Source organism: Oncorhynchus mykiss, chromosome 2 (assembly GCF_013265735.2).
Source record: "Oncorhynchus mykiss isolate Arlee chromosome 2, USDA_OmykA_1.1, whole genome shotgun sequence".
Classification (NCBI taxonomy): Eukaryota; Metazoa; Chordata; class Actinopteri; order Salmoniformes; family Salmonidae; genus Oncorhynchus; species Oncorhynchus mykiss.
Genome location: NC_048566.1, coordinates 5,858,924 through 5,875,384, shown reverse-complemented (window position 1 = coordinate 5,875,384; position 16,461 = coordinate 5,858,924). Strand labels below are relative to the sequence as shown.

Sequence of the window (16,461 nt, the reverse complement as noted above, 5' to 3'; positions counted from 1 at the left end):
TCTCTCTCTGCCTCCTCCCTCTCTTCCTCCCTTCTCTCTCTGTTTCATCCCTCTCTTCCTCCCATCTCTCTCTGCCTCCTCCCTCTCTCCCTCTCTTCCTCCCTTCTCTCTCTGCCTCCTCCCCCTCTCTCTACCTCCTCCCTTCTCTGTGTGTGAGCGTAGTCTGGGCGCTCAGCCAAGTAGAATGTGTTTTTGAATGAATATCTGATGCGGCTGGCTGTGGGAGGAGCTATGTTACTGGAGTACTGGGAGAAAAGGAGGGAGGGAGCGTGGGAGAGAGAGAGAGAGAGACAGACTGAATGAGAGAGAGATGGAGAGAGAGTGAGAGAGAGAGAAAGGGAGAAAGGGAGAGACAGAGAGAGAGAAAGGGAGAGACAGAGAGAGAGGTCTGACTGCCTTGCATAACACACGTTGGAGCAGCTTTGCACGCAGGACTTCATGTGATTCTTCAACCAGGGGGACTTCCTCTATCGCTGGCTCATCACAGAGCCTTACGGCTGGGTGTACATGTTCACCCGCTCTCCCGGACGTACCCTACCTGGAGCCTGGAGGAAAACAGGGCTGGCTCTGAAAAATAGACCTGCACAAAGGAGACGTAGAGAAAGAGGATTTCCCTATAGGAATACGTAGTGTAGAAGCTACACAGGCAAGAGGAAGTCTGACAATGCTCTGCCAGCTGTGGCTGTGTACAGCCTGGTAAGCTTTTCCCCTCTCCCTCGGCAAAGGCAGTGTTTCTTCTGGTTTCTTCTTGATTTGTGGCATAGTATTTTGGACCCTGGTCCTCTCCAGTCATGCGTTCATCACCACTGTCATTCCCTCATCCAGTAATGCCCCTAGAGGCTACAGAACGTACACCGCATCGGGTTGGTCTTTGGATCGCATTACGATAAATACATTTACAAAAGAGCCAAGTCATACAGGTTTTGTAGAGAGAGGTGTTTGCTTGTTTACACGGGAATCCCTGACCTCTCTGTTTGTCTCTGCCTCTCTGTCTCCATCTGTCTGCGTCTGTCTGTCGTCTAACATTGTGTGAGCTAGCTTAGTGAGGAGATGAGCGATGCAGGACGCTGGAGTCATTGTGAAAAGAAGACAAACAGCCAGCTAGCCACAGCTCTCTCTCTCTCTCTCTCTCTCTCTCTCTCTCTCTCTCTCTCTCTCTCACGCTAATACTGCGTTCATAACTAAATGGGAATTTAGCACATACGACTGGGAAAAATCCAGTTGAACGGCCCTCCAACCGGTAATAACTAGTGTAAAACGCATCTGTCATCCTGAGCTGCCACTTCACCCACATGCTGACCTCTGACGTCACCTACCAAGGAAATTACCTTCATAACAGCATTTGGGGTATTTAACTGCAACAACAAAACTTTTTTAAAATAAAATTCAATCTGTTAATACGATTTTTTTTCTAACACTATAATTAGTTTATAAGCACGATAGCTGTACTTTTAGTTTATGGTTTACGCAGCTTGTTGGTCATTAGCCAATGAGCGTTACTTTAAACTTGTATGTGAAGTATGTGAAGGCATCCAACTTTGTAAATTCCCACCTCCCACTTGGTGACGAACACAACATTAGAATCTCCTTTACACTCCTGGTCCGCCTTTTAAAGGGAGAGTCAGTCAGGGAATGGCAGGGTTTATTTGGAGCATTAAAGCTAGTAGCCCAATAGACACACACAGATGGTTAACCTTGTGTTTGGTACATTTATAGGAGGTTTGTGGGGGGAAGGTAATATCTGATGGAGAGTGTAGACAGTCAGTTAGTCGTTGTCAGTCAGCCTGTCATTCAGTCAACCAGTCAGTCTGTCAGCCAGTCAGCCAATCATTCAGCCAGCCAGTCAGTCAACCAGTCAGTCATTCAGCCAGTCAGCCAATCATTCAGCCAGTCAGTCAGTCAACCAGTCAGTCATTCAGCCAGCCAGTCAGTCAGTCAGTTAGTCATTGTCAGTCAGCCTGTCATTCAGTCAACCAGTCAGTCTGTCAGCCAGTCAGCCAATCATTCAGCCAGTTAACCAGTCATTCAGCCAGTCAGTCAACCAGTCAGTCATTCAGCCAGTCAGTCAGTCAGTTAGTCATTGTCAGTCAGCCTGTCATTCAGTCAACCAGTCAGTCTGTCAGCCAGTCAGCCACTCATTCAGCCAGTCAACCAGTCATTCAGCCAGTCAGTTAACCAGTCAGTCATTCAGCCAGTCAGTCAGTCAGTTAGTCATTGTCAGTCATCCTGTCATTCAGTCAACCAGTCAATCATTTAGCCAGTCAACCAATCATTCAGCCAATCAATCAGCAAGTCAACCAGTTAGTCAGCCAGTCAACCAGTCAGTCATTCAGCCAGTCAGTCAGTCAGACAGCTAGCCAGTCATTGTCAGTCAGCCAGCCAGTCATTAATTCATTCAGTCAGCGAGCCAGTTAGTCAGTCATTCATTAATTCAGTCATTCAGCCAGCCAGTCTATCGGTCAGTCAGCCAGCCAGTCAGTCAGTCAGTAAGCCAGTCAGTCAGTCAGTCAGTAAGCCAGTCAGCCAGTCAGTCAGTCAAGTAGTCAGTCAGTAAGCCAGTCAGCCAGTCAGTCAGTCAAGTAGTCAGTCAGCCAGCCAGCCAGTCATTAATTCATTCAGTCAGCGAGCCAGTTAGTCAGTCATTCATTAATTCAGTCATTCAGCCAGCCAGTCTATCGGTCAGTCAGCCAGCCAGTCAGTCAGTCAGTAAGCCAGTCAGTCAGTCAGTCAGTAAGCCAGTCAGCCAGTCAGTCAGTCAAGTAGTCAGTCAGTAAGCCAGTCAGTCAGTCAGGTAGTCAGCCAGCCAGCCATCCAGCCAGTCATTCAGTCAGTCATATGTAGTGTAGTCTCTGTGACAACAACAGAGTCAGGTGACAGAAACACAGCAAGGCAACATGTTGTTTCATCGTCAATGTTTGGTTGTTTTTTGTTGTTATTTGGTCGTCAAAGCTCATTTCTGGGAATAATGTACATAATGTGACCATGGCCCATAAGGTCAAGTGCTCTATATAGGGAATAGGGTGCCATATGGGAAGCAACCAGTCCCTCTCCAGATCTGCCTAGCCAAAGGACCCAAAGAGCTTCCTGTTTTTGTGCACTGTGGGTTTAGTACATGAGTGTTCTCATCAGTGTTATTTTACTGACCGTGTGTTTGTTGGTCTCAAGGTTATAATAATAACTGTGGGAAATGGAGAAGGTTTCCTCCTTGGTGTCTGTGCTGCTTGCTATCCATGTCAGTGAGTGCCTGCATCCCAAATGCCATCGTACAGATACACTACATGACCAGAAGTATGTGGACACCTGCTCTTCGAACATCTCCTTCCAAAATCATGGGCATATTCATATGGAGTTGGTCCCCCCTTTGTTGCTATAACAGCCTCCACTCTCCTGTGGAAGGCTTTCCACTAGATGTTGGAACATTGCTGCGGGGACTTGCTTCTATTCAGCCACAAGAGCATTAGTGAGGTCAGGCACTGATGTTAGACGATTAGGCCTGGCTCCCAGTCGGCGTTCCAATTCATCCCAAAGGTGATCGATAGGGTACAGGTCAGGTCTTTGTACAGGCCAGTCAAAATTTTCCACACTGAACATGACAAACCATTTCTGTACAGACCTTGCTTTGTGCACAGGGGCATTGTCATGCTGAAACAGGAAAGGGCCTTCCCCAAACTGTTGCCACAAAGTTGGAAGCACAGAATCGTCTGGAATGTCATTGTCTGCTGTAGAGTTAAGATTTCCCTTCATTGGAACTAAAGGGCACAAACCATGAAAAACAGCCCCAGACCATTATTCCTCCTCCACCAAACTTGGAGCAGGTAGTGTTGTCCTGGCATCCACCAAACCCAAATGTAGGACATAGCCAGTCATTGGTAGTGAGTTGAGATGAGGTGAGGTAGGTGAGATGAGGTGATGTAGGTGAGGTGATGTAGGTGAGGTGAAGTAGGTGAGGTGAGGTGATGTAGGTGAGGTGAGGTAGGTGAGTTGAGTTGAGGTAGGTGAGGTGAGGTAGGTGAGATGAAGTAGGTGAGGTGAGTTGAAGTGAGGTGAGGTTGGTGAGGTGAGGTAGGTGAGGTGAGGTGAGGTAGGTGAGGTGAGGTAGGTGAGGTGAGTTGAGGTGAGATGAGGTGAGGAAGGTGAATTGAGGTGAGGTAAGTTGAAGTGAGGTGAGGTAGGTGAGGTGAGTTGAAGTGAGGTGAGGTAGGTGAGGTGAGGTAGGTGAGTTGAGTTGAGGTGAGGTAGATGAGTTGAGGTGAAGTGAAGTAGGTGAGGTGAGGTAGGTGAGTTGAGGTGAGGTGAGGTGAGGTGAGGTAGTTGAGGTGAGGTGAGGTAGGTGAGGTGAGGTAGGTGAGTTGAGTTGAGGTGAGGTGAAGTAGGTGAGGTGAGGTAGGTGAGTTGAGTTGAGTTGAGTTGAGGTGAGGTGAGGTAGGTGAGGTGAGGTAGGTAAGGTGAGGTGAGGTGAGGTAGGTGAGGTGAGGTGAGGTAGGTGAGGTGAGGTAGGTGAGTTGAGTTGAGTTGAGGTGAGGTGAGGTAGGTGAGGTGAGGTGAGGTAGGTGAGGTGAGGTGAGGTAGGTGAGTTGAGGTGAGGTGAGGTAGGTAAGGTGAGTGAGTGGTAGTGAATGGAACAATGCTTGTTCCCATTCAGGACGTGTCTGCTGCCTCTGGGGCATGTGAGGAGAGACTCCATATAGCTGAGCACAGGAGAGTTGTCCAAGGGTGCTGGGATCCTCTGGTTGTCTTTAGCGTTGTGTGTGTGTGTGTGTGTGTGTGTGTGTGTGTGTGTGTGTGTGTGTGTGTGTGTGTGTGTGTGTGTGTGTGTGTGTGTGTGTGTGTGCGCGTGTGTTGGACTGTAAACAGATGACTATTTTACCCCAGTGGAAAGTGGGACATGGTGTCTCTGTGTTGTGACTCTCCTGTAACTATGCCTCAGAGATTGTTTTTGTGTTACCACAGTGTTCATTGTCAAGGCTCGGGTTGTCGTGGTGTTTTCCTCGTGGTGTTATCATGGGATTGCCATGGTGATGGGGTTGTGCTGTAGCAGTGTCGTAGTGTGTGTGTGTCTGTGTGGAGCTAATCGACAATGTCTGCGTGAAGTGGAGGCTATATGGTGCTCTGATGCTACAGGCACCGCTTAATGTGGGTCAGGAAAAGCAGCTCTCTCTCTCCCTCCCCTCTCTCTTTATCTCTCTTTCTCTCTCTTTCTCTCTTCTCCCATCCTCTGCCACTTTCTGTTTTTCCTCTCTCCCTCCCTCTCGCTTTGTTTTTCTCTCTCTTTTTTCCCCTCCCTCTTTCTCTGTCACTCCATGTTTTTCGCTGCATCTCTCCCTCCTCCCTGCCTGCCATCATGCTTTCTGTCTTCCTGCCTCTCTGTTTATCTCCTCTCCTTCTCCCTTTCTTCCTGCCTCTGTTTATCTCTTTCTCCCTCCCTGCCTGCCATCATGCTTTCTGTCTTCCTGCCTCTGTTTATCTCTTTCTCCCTCCCTGCCTGCCATCCTGCTTTCTGTCTTCCTGCCTCTGTTTATCTATTTCTCCCTCCCTGCCTGCCATCATGCTTTCTGTCTTCCTGCCTCTCTGTTTATCTCCTCTCCTTCTTCCTTTCTTCCTGCCTCTGTTTATCTCCTCTCCTTCTCCCTTTCTTCCTGCCTCTCTGTTTATCTCCTCTCCTTCTCCCTTTCTTCCTGCCTCTCTGTTTATCTCCTCCCCTTCTCCCTTTCTTCCTGCCTCTCTGTTTATCTCTTCTCCTTCTCCCTTTCTTCCTGCCTCTCTGTTTATCTCCTCTCCTTCTCCCTTTCTTCCTGCCTCTCTGTTTATCTCCTCTCCTTCTCCCTTTCTTCCTGCCTCTCTGTTTATCTCCTCTCTTGCCTCTCAGCTGCACCTCTCCTTTGTTACCTCTGGTACATCTAGCAGGCTTTATCAGGCTGTTCTGTTATAGATATAGAATGGTGCATCTAGCAGGCTTTATCAGTCTGTTCTGTTATAGATATAGAATGGTACATCTAGCAGGCTTTATCAGTCTGTTCTGTTATAGATATAGAATGGTACATCTAGCAGGCTTTATCAGGCTGTTCTGTTATAGATATAGAATTGTGCATCTAGCAGGCTTTATCAGTCTGTTCTGTTATAGATATAGAATGGTACATCTAGCAGGCTTTATCAGGCTGTTCTGTTATAGATATAGAAAGGTACATCTAGCAGGCTTTATCAGTCTGTTCTGTTATAGATATAGAATTGTGCATCTAGCAGGCTTTATCAGTCTGTTCTGTTATAGATATAGAATGGTACATCTAGCAGGCTTTATCAGGCTGTTCTGTTATAGATATAGAATGGTACATCTAGCAGGCTTTATCAGTCTGTTCTGTTATAGATATAGAATTGTGCATCTAGCAGGCTTTATCAGTCTGTTCTGTTATAGATATAGAATGGTACATCTAGCAGGCTTTATCAGGCTGTTCTGTTATAGATATAGAATGGTACATCTAGCAGGCTTTATCAGGCACACATGGGGGTTCACTGAGGTCTTCAGTCCGGTTGCCTGTATGTTTATTGTTGAATGTGTAGATGATGTAGATGTGATGACGTGAGGCAGGGGGTAATATACACAATACAACATGACTTCCTAGAACATCATGATGTGATTGTCAAATTATCATTTCAATGAGGAGTGACTTGGGTGAAATGGATGGACACACACGCACGCGCACGCACATAAATACACACACACAGGCCTCCCGAGTGGCGCAGTGGTCTAAGGTACTGCATCGCTAGCTGTGCCACTAGAGATTCTGGGTTCGAGTCCAGGCTCTGTCGCAGCTGGCCGCGACCGGGAGACCCATGGGTGGTGCACAATTGGCCCAGCGTCGTCAGGGTTTGGGAAGGGTTTGGCCAGCAGGGATGTCCTTGTCCCATCGCGCACTAGTGACACCTGTGGCGGGCCGGGCGCAGTGCACGCTGACACGGTCACCAGGTGTACGGTGTTTCCTCCAACACATTGGTGCGACTGGCTTCCAAGTTAAGTGGGCATTGTGTCAAGAAGCAGTGCGGCTTGGTTGGGTTGTGTTTCGGAGGACGCATGGCTCTCGACCTTCGTCTCTCCCGAGTCCGTACGGGAGTTGCAGCGATAAGACAAGACTGTAACTACTAATTGGAAACCAGGATATTGGGGAGAAAAGGGGTAAACAGAATTGATATAAATACACACAGAACAACAACAACAACCAGGATGTCATTGGATCTGGTGTCTGGCTTGATTTTCACACCTACCTTTTTCCACTCACAGTCATTGAAGCAGGGGTTGGTACCGGTTCAGGAAACAGAACCAAAAACGGTGAAAAAACAACAAAAATTCAAGTAACAGAAATAGAACCAGCAACTAGTGTTCCGGAACAGAACTGTTATTTTCAAATCTTGAGAATCGGTTAATAATGTCATTGTTTTGTTCCCGAAAATATTCTGTATTTAAGTACAGTTCTGATGCTAGTAATAGCCTAAACTCATGCCATGATGTTCAGCGCTTCAAGCCAAGCCTGTTACATGTCCACCCCTCTTTCTCACTCTCTACTCACCCGCATCTCATGCCTGCAGGGGCGCATATTAAAATATGAATGTCATGATTGCATATATCCTTTGACGTGTGTCATGCACAGAGAGTAAGCATGTTGGAAATGTACAGCCATCATTCTTCTCTGTTGTTTCTACATTCTAGAACACAACAGTTGTGTTTCTTCCTCTGTCTCCAGATTTACAGCTGGCGGACGTTGTGGTTAGTCAGAGATGATTCCTCATGAAGTCCATGGAGTCGTCCTCTCTGTCGCCTGGCGGGCGTCACTCTGCCCTCTCTAGACTACTGAGTCCAGGACACACAGTCACACAGTGAAGACCTGAAAGAGACCTGATAGAGCCCACGACAACACTGAGAGAGAGAGATGTTTCGCATGCCAATAAAGCCCTTAAATTGAATTGAAATTGAGAGAGAAACAGAGATAGGGACAAAGAGAGAGAGAAACAGTAGGTTCAAAAAACCTACTTGAGAGACAAACAAAGAGTGAAAACCAACCATGAAATCCAACCAGGAGAGGAGCCATGGCTGTCTACCTCCAAAGAAGCGTGAGATCCTAGCCCTGGAGCAGAGGCCTGTGGTGGTACCAGCAGCAGCTGAGATCCTAGCCCTGGAGCAGAGGCCTGTGGTGGTACCAGCAGCAGCTGCAGCCTCAGCAGACACCACCTTGCACACAGAGAACCTGACTTGGCTGGCCAATGTAGCCAGCGAACGCTGCAGATCCACAGAAACTCCCAGCCCCAGGTTTCCTGTCTCCTCGTCCTCCTCTTCATCTCCCTCCCCTTCTGCTCTCCCCCTGTCCTCTCTCTCCACGATCTACCCCACTGGGGTGGGGCTCAGCCAACAGGGCGGGACAATCCAGTACGCCCAGCTGGCCCCTAACCTCCAGTTCATTAGCTCGGGGCCGTACACTGGCTACTTCTCCTCTCAGATCATCCAGTCCACCGCCACCAGTGTAGCCGCCTCCACAGGGCAACAGCGCCACCATCTGGACGGCCACTGCTACACCACCGCCCTCATCTCCCAGGCCACCAAGGTGTGTGTCTATTGTGTGTGCATTCGGAAAGTATTCAGACCCCTTGACTTTTTCCACATTTTGTTACGTTAAAGCCTTATTCTAAAATGTATTATTGTTTTTTCCCCCTCATCAATCTACACACAATAAGGTATTTTTTACATTTATTTTTTATACATTTACAAAAATGTATAAAAACCTGTTTTTGCTTCGTCATTATGTTCACTGTGTTCAGATTGATCAGATTTTGTATGTATTTAATCCATTGTGGAAAAAGTCAAGGGGTCTGAATACTTTCCAAAGGCACCGTGTATCGGTGTTGGGGAGTAGTGAACTACATGGAGTTCAACTAGTAAGTTAACTACATTTTGCAGTATTTTGCTGGTAGTTTAACTAAATTATGGCAAGACAATTTGTGTCAGACCTGCCCAATTCTCACTTAAAACATCATTTTTGTGTTTAATAGACTAGATTGTGATCTGTTTTTGCAATTTCTAGACTATGACATTTCAGATTTCAATATGATAATGCATCATTAAAGTAGTCAACTACTTTTTCAAGGTAACTTTAAGGTTCAGTAAACTATATTTTCTTAAGGCTAGATTTAATGTAGCGTAACTTCTTCCAGAGTGAAGTAATTGTTAGCTTGATAAACTTTCATAGTAGCTTCCCCACCACTGGTATTTATTGTGTAATTAATTAGTAATATTATTATTATACAGTGGGGCAAAAAAGTATTTAGTCAGCCACCAGTTGTGCAAGTTCTCCCACTTAAAAAGATGAGAGAGGCCTGTAATTTTCATCATAGGTACACTTCAACTATGACAGACAAGATGAGATTTTTTTTTTTTTCTCCAGAAAATCACATTGTAGGATTTTTTATGAATTTACAGTGGGGCAAAAAGGTATTTAGTCAGCCACCAATTGTGCAAGTTCTCCCACTTAAAAAGATGAGAGAGGCCTGTAATTTTCATCATAGGTACACTTCAACTATGACAGACAAAATGAGAAAAAAAATTCCAGAAAATCACATTGTTGGATTTTTTATGAATTTATTTGCAAATTATGGTGGAAAATAAGTATTTGGTCACCTACAAACAAGCAAGATTTCTGGCTCTCACAGACCTTGTTATCAGTATAAAAGACACCTGTCCACAACATCAAACAGTCACACTCCAAACTCCACTATGGCCAAGACCAAAGAGCTGTCAAAGGACACCAGAAACAAAATTGTAGACCCTGCTGGGAAGACTGAATCTGCAATAGGTAAGCAGCTTGGTTTGAAGAAATCAACTGTGGGAGCAATTATTAGGAAATGGAAGACATACAAGACCACTGATAATCTCCCTCGATCTGGGGCTCCACACAAGATCTCACCCCGTGGGGACAAAATGATCACAAGAACGGTGAGCAAAAATCCCAGAACCACACGGGGGGACCTAGTGAATGACCTGCAGAGAGCTGGGACCAAAGTAACAAAGCCTACCATCAGCAAGGGCATTGAAGATGAAACGTGGTTGGGTCTTTCAGCATGACAATGATCCCAAACACACCGCCCGGGCAATGAAGGAGTGGCTTCGTAAGAAGCATTTCAAGGTCCTGGAGTGGCCTAGCCAGTCTCCAGATCTCAACCCCATAGAAAATCTTTGGAGGGAGTTGAAAGTCCGTGTTGCCCAGCAACAGCCCCAAAACATCACTGCTCTAGAGGAGATCTGCATGGAGGAATGGGCCAAAATACCAGCAACAGTGTGTGAAAACCTTGTGAAGACTTACAGAAAACGTTTGACCTCTGTCATTGCCAACAAAGGGTATATAACAAAGTATTGAGATAAACTTTTGTTATTGACCAAATACTTATTTTCCACCATAATTTGCAAATAAATTCATAAAAAATCCTACAATGTGATTTTCTGGATTTTTTTCTTCTCATTTTGTCTGTCATAGTTGAAGTGTACCTATGATGAAAATTACAGGCCTCTCTCATCTTTTTAAGTGGGAGAACTTGCACAATTGATGGCTGACTAAATACTTTTTTGCCCCACTGTATAATTATGAGTGTTTTTTATGTTTGGATTGGTGTGAAGAAATATCCCCTTTGGGGCGATTAGTGAAATACTCTGTTATGTTAAGGTTGGGGACCAGCAGAACCAGGTCCAGATAGGTCTGCCGTCTGACCTGGCTGTTATGTTATGTTAAGGTTGGGGACCTGCAGAACCAGGTCCAGATAGGTCTGCCGTCTGACCTGGCTGTTATGTTATGTTAAGGTTGGGGACCTGCAGAACCAGGTCCAGATAGGTCTGCCGTCTGACCTGGCTGTTACGTTAAGGTTGGGGACCTGCAGAACCAGGTCCAGATAGGTCTGCCGTCTGACCTGGCTGTTATGTTATGTTAAGGTTGGGGACCAGCAGAACCAGGTCCAGATAGGTCTGCCATCTGACCTGGCTGTTATGTTATGTTAAGGTTGGGGACCAGCAGAACCAGGTCCAGATAGGTCTGCCGTCTGACCTGGCTGTGTCCGTTGGAGGGACCCACTTCACCACTACCCACCAGTACATCCAGCTGGACAGCAGCAGCCCTCTGACCGTCACCTCCCCTACCCAGGGTCACCTCCAGCCTCTCCAGCTCCACACCCACCCTGGGGTGGGCCTCCTCCCCCACACCCTCACCCTCGCCCCCTCCCAGGTGCTGGTCCAGTATACGGATGGGTTAGGGGTCAACAAAGCTGAGGGCGGACACACCAAGGTATTTACATCGTTTTTTTATTGAAGATATTTTTAGATGTTGAACTGTTTGCGAGGAGAGCTTGTGGGTAAGCATGTCATTGTACAGTGTAGACTACACTGTATCCTGTGGATATGATAAATAAAGATTGATTTGATTTGAAGGTGGTGCAGCTGAATGGAGAGCTGGAGAGGAGTTTCGGTAAACAGAGCTGTGCTGGCATCAAAGGAACCTCCTACTCTAACCAGAACAATCAGCAGGTTCACCATGGATATGAAGCTCGACACATCCTCATTCCCGCAGACTACACTACCCAGGATTCCACAGGACTACAAACCTCCCTGGTGCTGGTAGCAAACGCCCAGCCCAACCCCCTCCCCCACCCTCACCCTACCAGTGGTGCTGAGCAGGACAAGGTCCAGGTCCACCCATCACTAATACACAGTGAGGGAGGAGGCATCTGTCTAAGTAAACCTGTCTCCAGAACCTCCTCTTTCACCTCCTCTGAGGCTCTGAAGGTCTCTTCTGCCCCTCACACGGTTATCCAGACCACCCACCACTCTGACGAGCATGTACACAGCCTGTACTCCACCACCCAGGCACCAATCATCGGCTACATCGCCAGGGCAGGTAACCAGCATGGCGTCAGCTACGCCACCCTGCCGCAGCACCTGGTCATCCCGGACGGCCAGTCCCTCCAGTCTCTCCTGATACCCGTTAACGGAGTTACCACCACTACGGACCTCGAGGCTGCCTGCTCGGTGACCGCCAGGACGGCCAGCACCACCGCCTCTCAGCTGGCTCCAGCGACCGCATCCCTCCCCCGCCACACCTACCTCACCGCGTCCCTGTCCAAGTGTGAGATGCTGGGGTCGGACGGCCACCACCAGTCCCCTGCTGTACTCCAGGCCCAAGTACTACCCATCCAGCACATCCAAATCCCGTCTAACACACCTGCTAATGTGGTGGCGTCCCCCTCCCCTGCCCCAGCCCTAGCTCCAGGACCTGTCCAGGCCTCCCCCTCTCTCTCCTCTTCCCCCTCCCCTGTCCCAGCCCTAGCTCCAGGACCTGTCCAGGCCTCCCCCTCTCTCTCCTCGTCCCCCTCCCCTGCCCCAGCCCTAGCTCCAGGACCTGTCCATGCCTCCCCCTCTCTCTCCTCTTCCCCCTCCCCTGCCCCAGCCCTAGCTCCAGGACCTGTCCAGGCCTCCCCCTCTCTCTCCTCTTCCCTCTCCTCCACTCCAGCTCCTGTCCAGTCCACCCCCACTCTCTCCTCTTCCCCCTCCCCTGCCCCAGCCCTAGCTCCAGCCCCTGTCCAGGCCTCCCCCTCTCTCTCCTCCTCTCCAACCACGCTCCCTCCGTTCTTCATGCGTGGCTCCATCATCCAGCTGGCGGACGGGGAGCTGAAGCGAGTGGAGGACCTGAAGACGGAGGACTTTATCCAGAGTGCTGAGATCAGCAGTGAGCTGAAGATTGACTCCAGCACTGTGGAACGCATCGACACGGGCCAGACACCCAACGCTGTCATCATACAGTTCGGTGTCGGGGAACACAAAGCACAGGTAAGCTTGTTGTTGTCTCCATTCCCCTAGACTCAGTGCCAGTCTGTTTGTACTACCCTGCCAACGCCTTGTCACTCATTCTCACACCGCAGTGGTGTTGAAAAGAGCACAAACAGATCTGAGACCAGGCTACCCGTAACCCCATCCTAATGTCAATGTTTATGCCAATAACAGTTTATTGTGTATCCTTTGTGTGTTGTATTCCTCTGCAGGTGTGTGTGGAGGTGCTGTTAGAGTACCCGTTCTTTGTGTTCGGCCAGGGCTGGTCGTCCTGCTGCCCTGGCCGGACCACTCAGCTGTTGGAGCTGAGCTGTGCCAAGCTGTGTGTTGGGGACGTGTGTGTCTCCCTGACCCTCAGGAGCCTGAGGGGTGGCGGTGGCTCTGTGTCTGGGAGGAACCACAACAGCCAGGGTCACGAGGTCAAGCTGAGGCACAGCCACAACACTGGGGACATCACACAGGGGTCTAACCGCCAGGGGAACAGTCAGGGGAATAGCCAGAGTAATGGTCAGAGAGACAGTCAGAGTATGGACAAAGACTTTAGGAACAGTTTGAATGCTGCAGGCAGCAACAGTGTCTTCCTGGTGCAAGTGGCCAAAACAGACAGGTTGAATGAGGAGGACAGGGACGTCCCCCGCTGTGTGGACCAGGTGACAGGATCTGGACTGAGACCCGGATCTGGACCAGGGGTCTACGGAACTGGAGTTGGACCCAGGAGCACCTCGGACCTGCAGGCTGTCTCAGGGAATGGAGAGATGATAGGGAGAGACAATGGAGAGACGAGAGAGAGAGAACAGAATAGCCCCATGCTCCCTCCGCCCCTCAAGACAGAAGTGGGTGAGGCAGACAAAGAAAAACCCTGGGGTCGTAAGAGGAGGTGGTCTGCTCCAGAGAGAGATCAGACAGAGAGGGCGGACGAGGAACCCCCTTTGACTCTGCCAAAACCCTCTTTTATAACTCAGCAGGTCAAACTCTCCATCGAGGGAAGGTCAAATGTTAGTCGTTGAAGGAGCTGGAGTGTTGGACAGGAGGTAGTGAACATAGTTTTATATGTTTGTAACGTTGTTAGTGCTGTTTGGTTTAATCTATCTATCCACATTAATGGAAAGGATTCATTTACCTGGTATATACATGTTTTATGATTCTATTTCTATGGAAGGAACATTGTTGTCTCTGTGTTTGGCCCACTGTCTGGGAGGCCAGTCTCTCTCCAGAACACAGTGAGTGGCCCACTGTCTGGGAGGCCAGTCTCTCTCCAGAACACAGTGAGTGGCCCACTGTCTGCGAGGCCAGTCTCTCTCCAGAACATAGTGAGTGGCCCACTGTCTGGGAGGCCAGTCTCTCTCCAGAACACAGTTAATGGCCCACTGCCTGGAAGGCCAGTCTCTCTCCAGAACACAGTTAGTGGCCCACTGTCTGGGAGGCCAGTCTCTCTCCAGAACACAGTTAGTGGCCCACTGCCTGGGAGGCCAGTCTCTCTCCAGAACACAGTTAGTGGCCCACTGCCTGGGAGGCCAGTCTCTCTCCAGAACACAGTGAGTTGCCCACTGCCTGGGAGGCCAGTCTCTCTCCAGAACGTGGTTAATGGCCCACTGCCTGGGAGGCCAGTCTCTCTCCAGAACACAGTTAGTGGATACTGTAGCTAGCAGATGGTTGACCTGGAAAGGCTTGAATTTACTAAACCATGAGATTTGTCCTCTATATTGACCTATAAAGTGAATTATGCATGTGTGAGTTATATCAATTGATAATTTCTGCCTTGTTAGAATACAACCCTCTACTGCTCATCGTTACCCTCAGTCATCAGAACCCCCCCCCCCCCCCCCCCCCCCCCATACATTTGAGGACATTGTTTTATGTGATGAAATGTAGTTTTCATTTTGTTGCCTCAGGACAGCGCTGTGCAGTTGGGCTACTTTAAAGGGAAATACAATGCTGAATGATAGACATGTAGATTCCCAGACAATGAACCCAGGGACATTCTACGGGCCAAAGCAGCCTAATTGAGCAGTTAAGATCATACCCTCTGATTGTGAGGACAGTCCCAGCGAGGAAGAATGGACCTCAGAATCAGGTTTGAGAGGCAGTGAAATACTAGTTTAGGGAAAAGCTTTCACGATCAGCTTTTCCATGGTGTTGTAGTATTAGTAGTGGCACAGAACGCCTAAATCTACCCCCCCCCCCCCCCCAAAAAAATAGGATGGAATATTTGTTTCAATGAAAACCCACAATGTGTGTAGTAAAGGATTACACATATACCGTATTCAGTGCATTCCTGAAGTATTCAGACCCCTTGACTTTTCATACATTTTGTTACGTTACAGCCTGATTCTGAAATGGATTTTTCTTTTAAGTCTTCGTCAATCTACACACAATACCACATAATGACAAAGTGAAAACAGTTTTTTTTAAAAGACATTTTTAACCCCTAAAAAACAGTAATACCTTATTTACGTAAGTATTCAAACCCTAGTGCTATGAGACTCGAAATTGAGCTCAGGTGCATCATCCTTGAGACTCTTCCTAGAGCTGGCCGCCCGGCCAGAAACAAGTCTCTCACCGTTGCCGCTTGCTATAGACCACCCTCTGCCCCCAGCTGTGCCCTGGACACCATATGTGAATTGATTTGTCACCCATCTATCTTCAGAGCTCATGCTGCTAGGTGACCTAAACTGGGACAATGCTTAACACCCCGGCCATCCTACAATCTAAGCTTGATGCCCTCAATCTCACACAAATTATCAATGAACCTACCAGGTACAATCCCAAATCCGTAAACACGGGCACCCTCATAGATATCATCCTAACCAACCTGCCCTCCAAATACACCTCTGCTGTTTTCAACCAAGATCTCAGCGATCACTGCCTCATTGCCTGCATCCGTTATGGGTCTGCGGTCAAACGACCACCCCTCACCACTGTCAAACGCTCCCTAAAACACTTCAGCGAGCAGGCCTTTCTAATTGAACTGGTCAGGGTATCTTGGAATGACACATCCCGTCAGTAGAAGATGCCTGGTTATTCTTTAAAAGTGCCTTCCTCACCATCTTAAATAAGCATGCTCAAAAAATGTAGAACTAGGAATAGATATAGTCCTTGGTTCACTCCAGACCTGGCTGCCGTTGACCAGCACAAAAACATCCTGTGGTGTTCTGCATTAGCATCGAATAGCCCCCGTGATATGCAACTTTTCAGGGAAGTTAGGAACCAATATACACAGGCAGTTAGGAAAGCTAAGGCTAGCTTTTTCAAACAGAAATTTGCATCCTGTAGCACAAACTCAAAAAAGTTCTGGGACACCTTAAAGTCCATGGAGAATAAGAGAACCTCCTCCCAGCTGTCCACTGCACTGAGGATAGGAAACACTGTCACCACTGATAAATCCCCTATAATTGATCATTTTAATAAGCATTTTTCTACGGCTGGCCATGCTTTCCACCTGGCTACCCCTACCCCGGTCAACTGCCCGGCACCCCCCACAGCAACTTGCCCAAGCCTCCCCATTTCTCCTTCACCCAAATCCAGATAGCTGATGTTCTGAAAGAGCGGCAAAATCTGGACCCCTACAAATCAGCCGGGCTAGACAATCTGGACCCTCTCTTTCTAAAATGATC

General features: G+C 48.2%; 1 protein-coding gene across 1 annotated transcript; it reads left to right on the top strand.

Moving 5' to 3' along the window:
- The first annotated feature begins 296 nt into the window (after positions 1-296).
- Positions 297-14,674, top strand: atxn1b (ataxin 1b). The gene is made up of 5 exons (XM_036936019.1): positions 297-696; positions 7,734-8,588; positions 11,028-11,309; positions 11,453-12,847; positions 13,060-14,674. Exons 2-5 carry the CDS (start codon positions 8,052-8,054, stop codon positions 13,852-13,854), a joined length of 3,009 nt encoding a protein of 1,002 aa, XP_036791914.1. The 5' UTR covers positions 297-696; positions 7,734-8,051; the 3' UTR covers positions 13,855-14,674.
- The last annotated feature ends 1,787 nt before the right edge of the window (positions 14,675-16,461 follow it).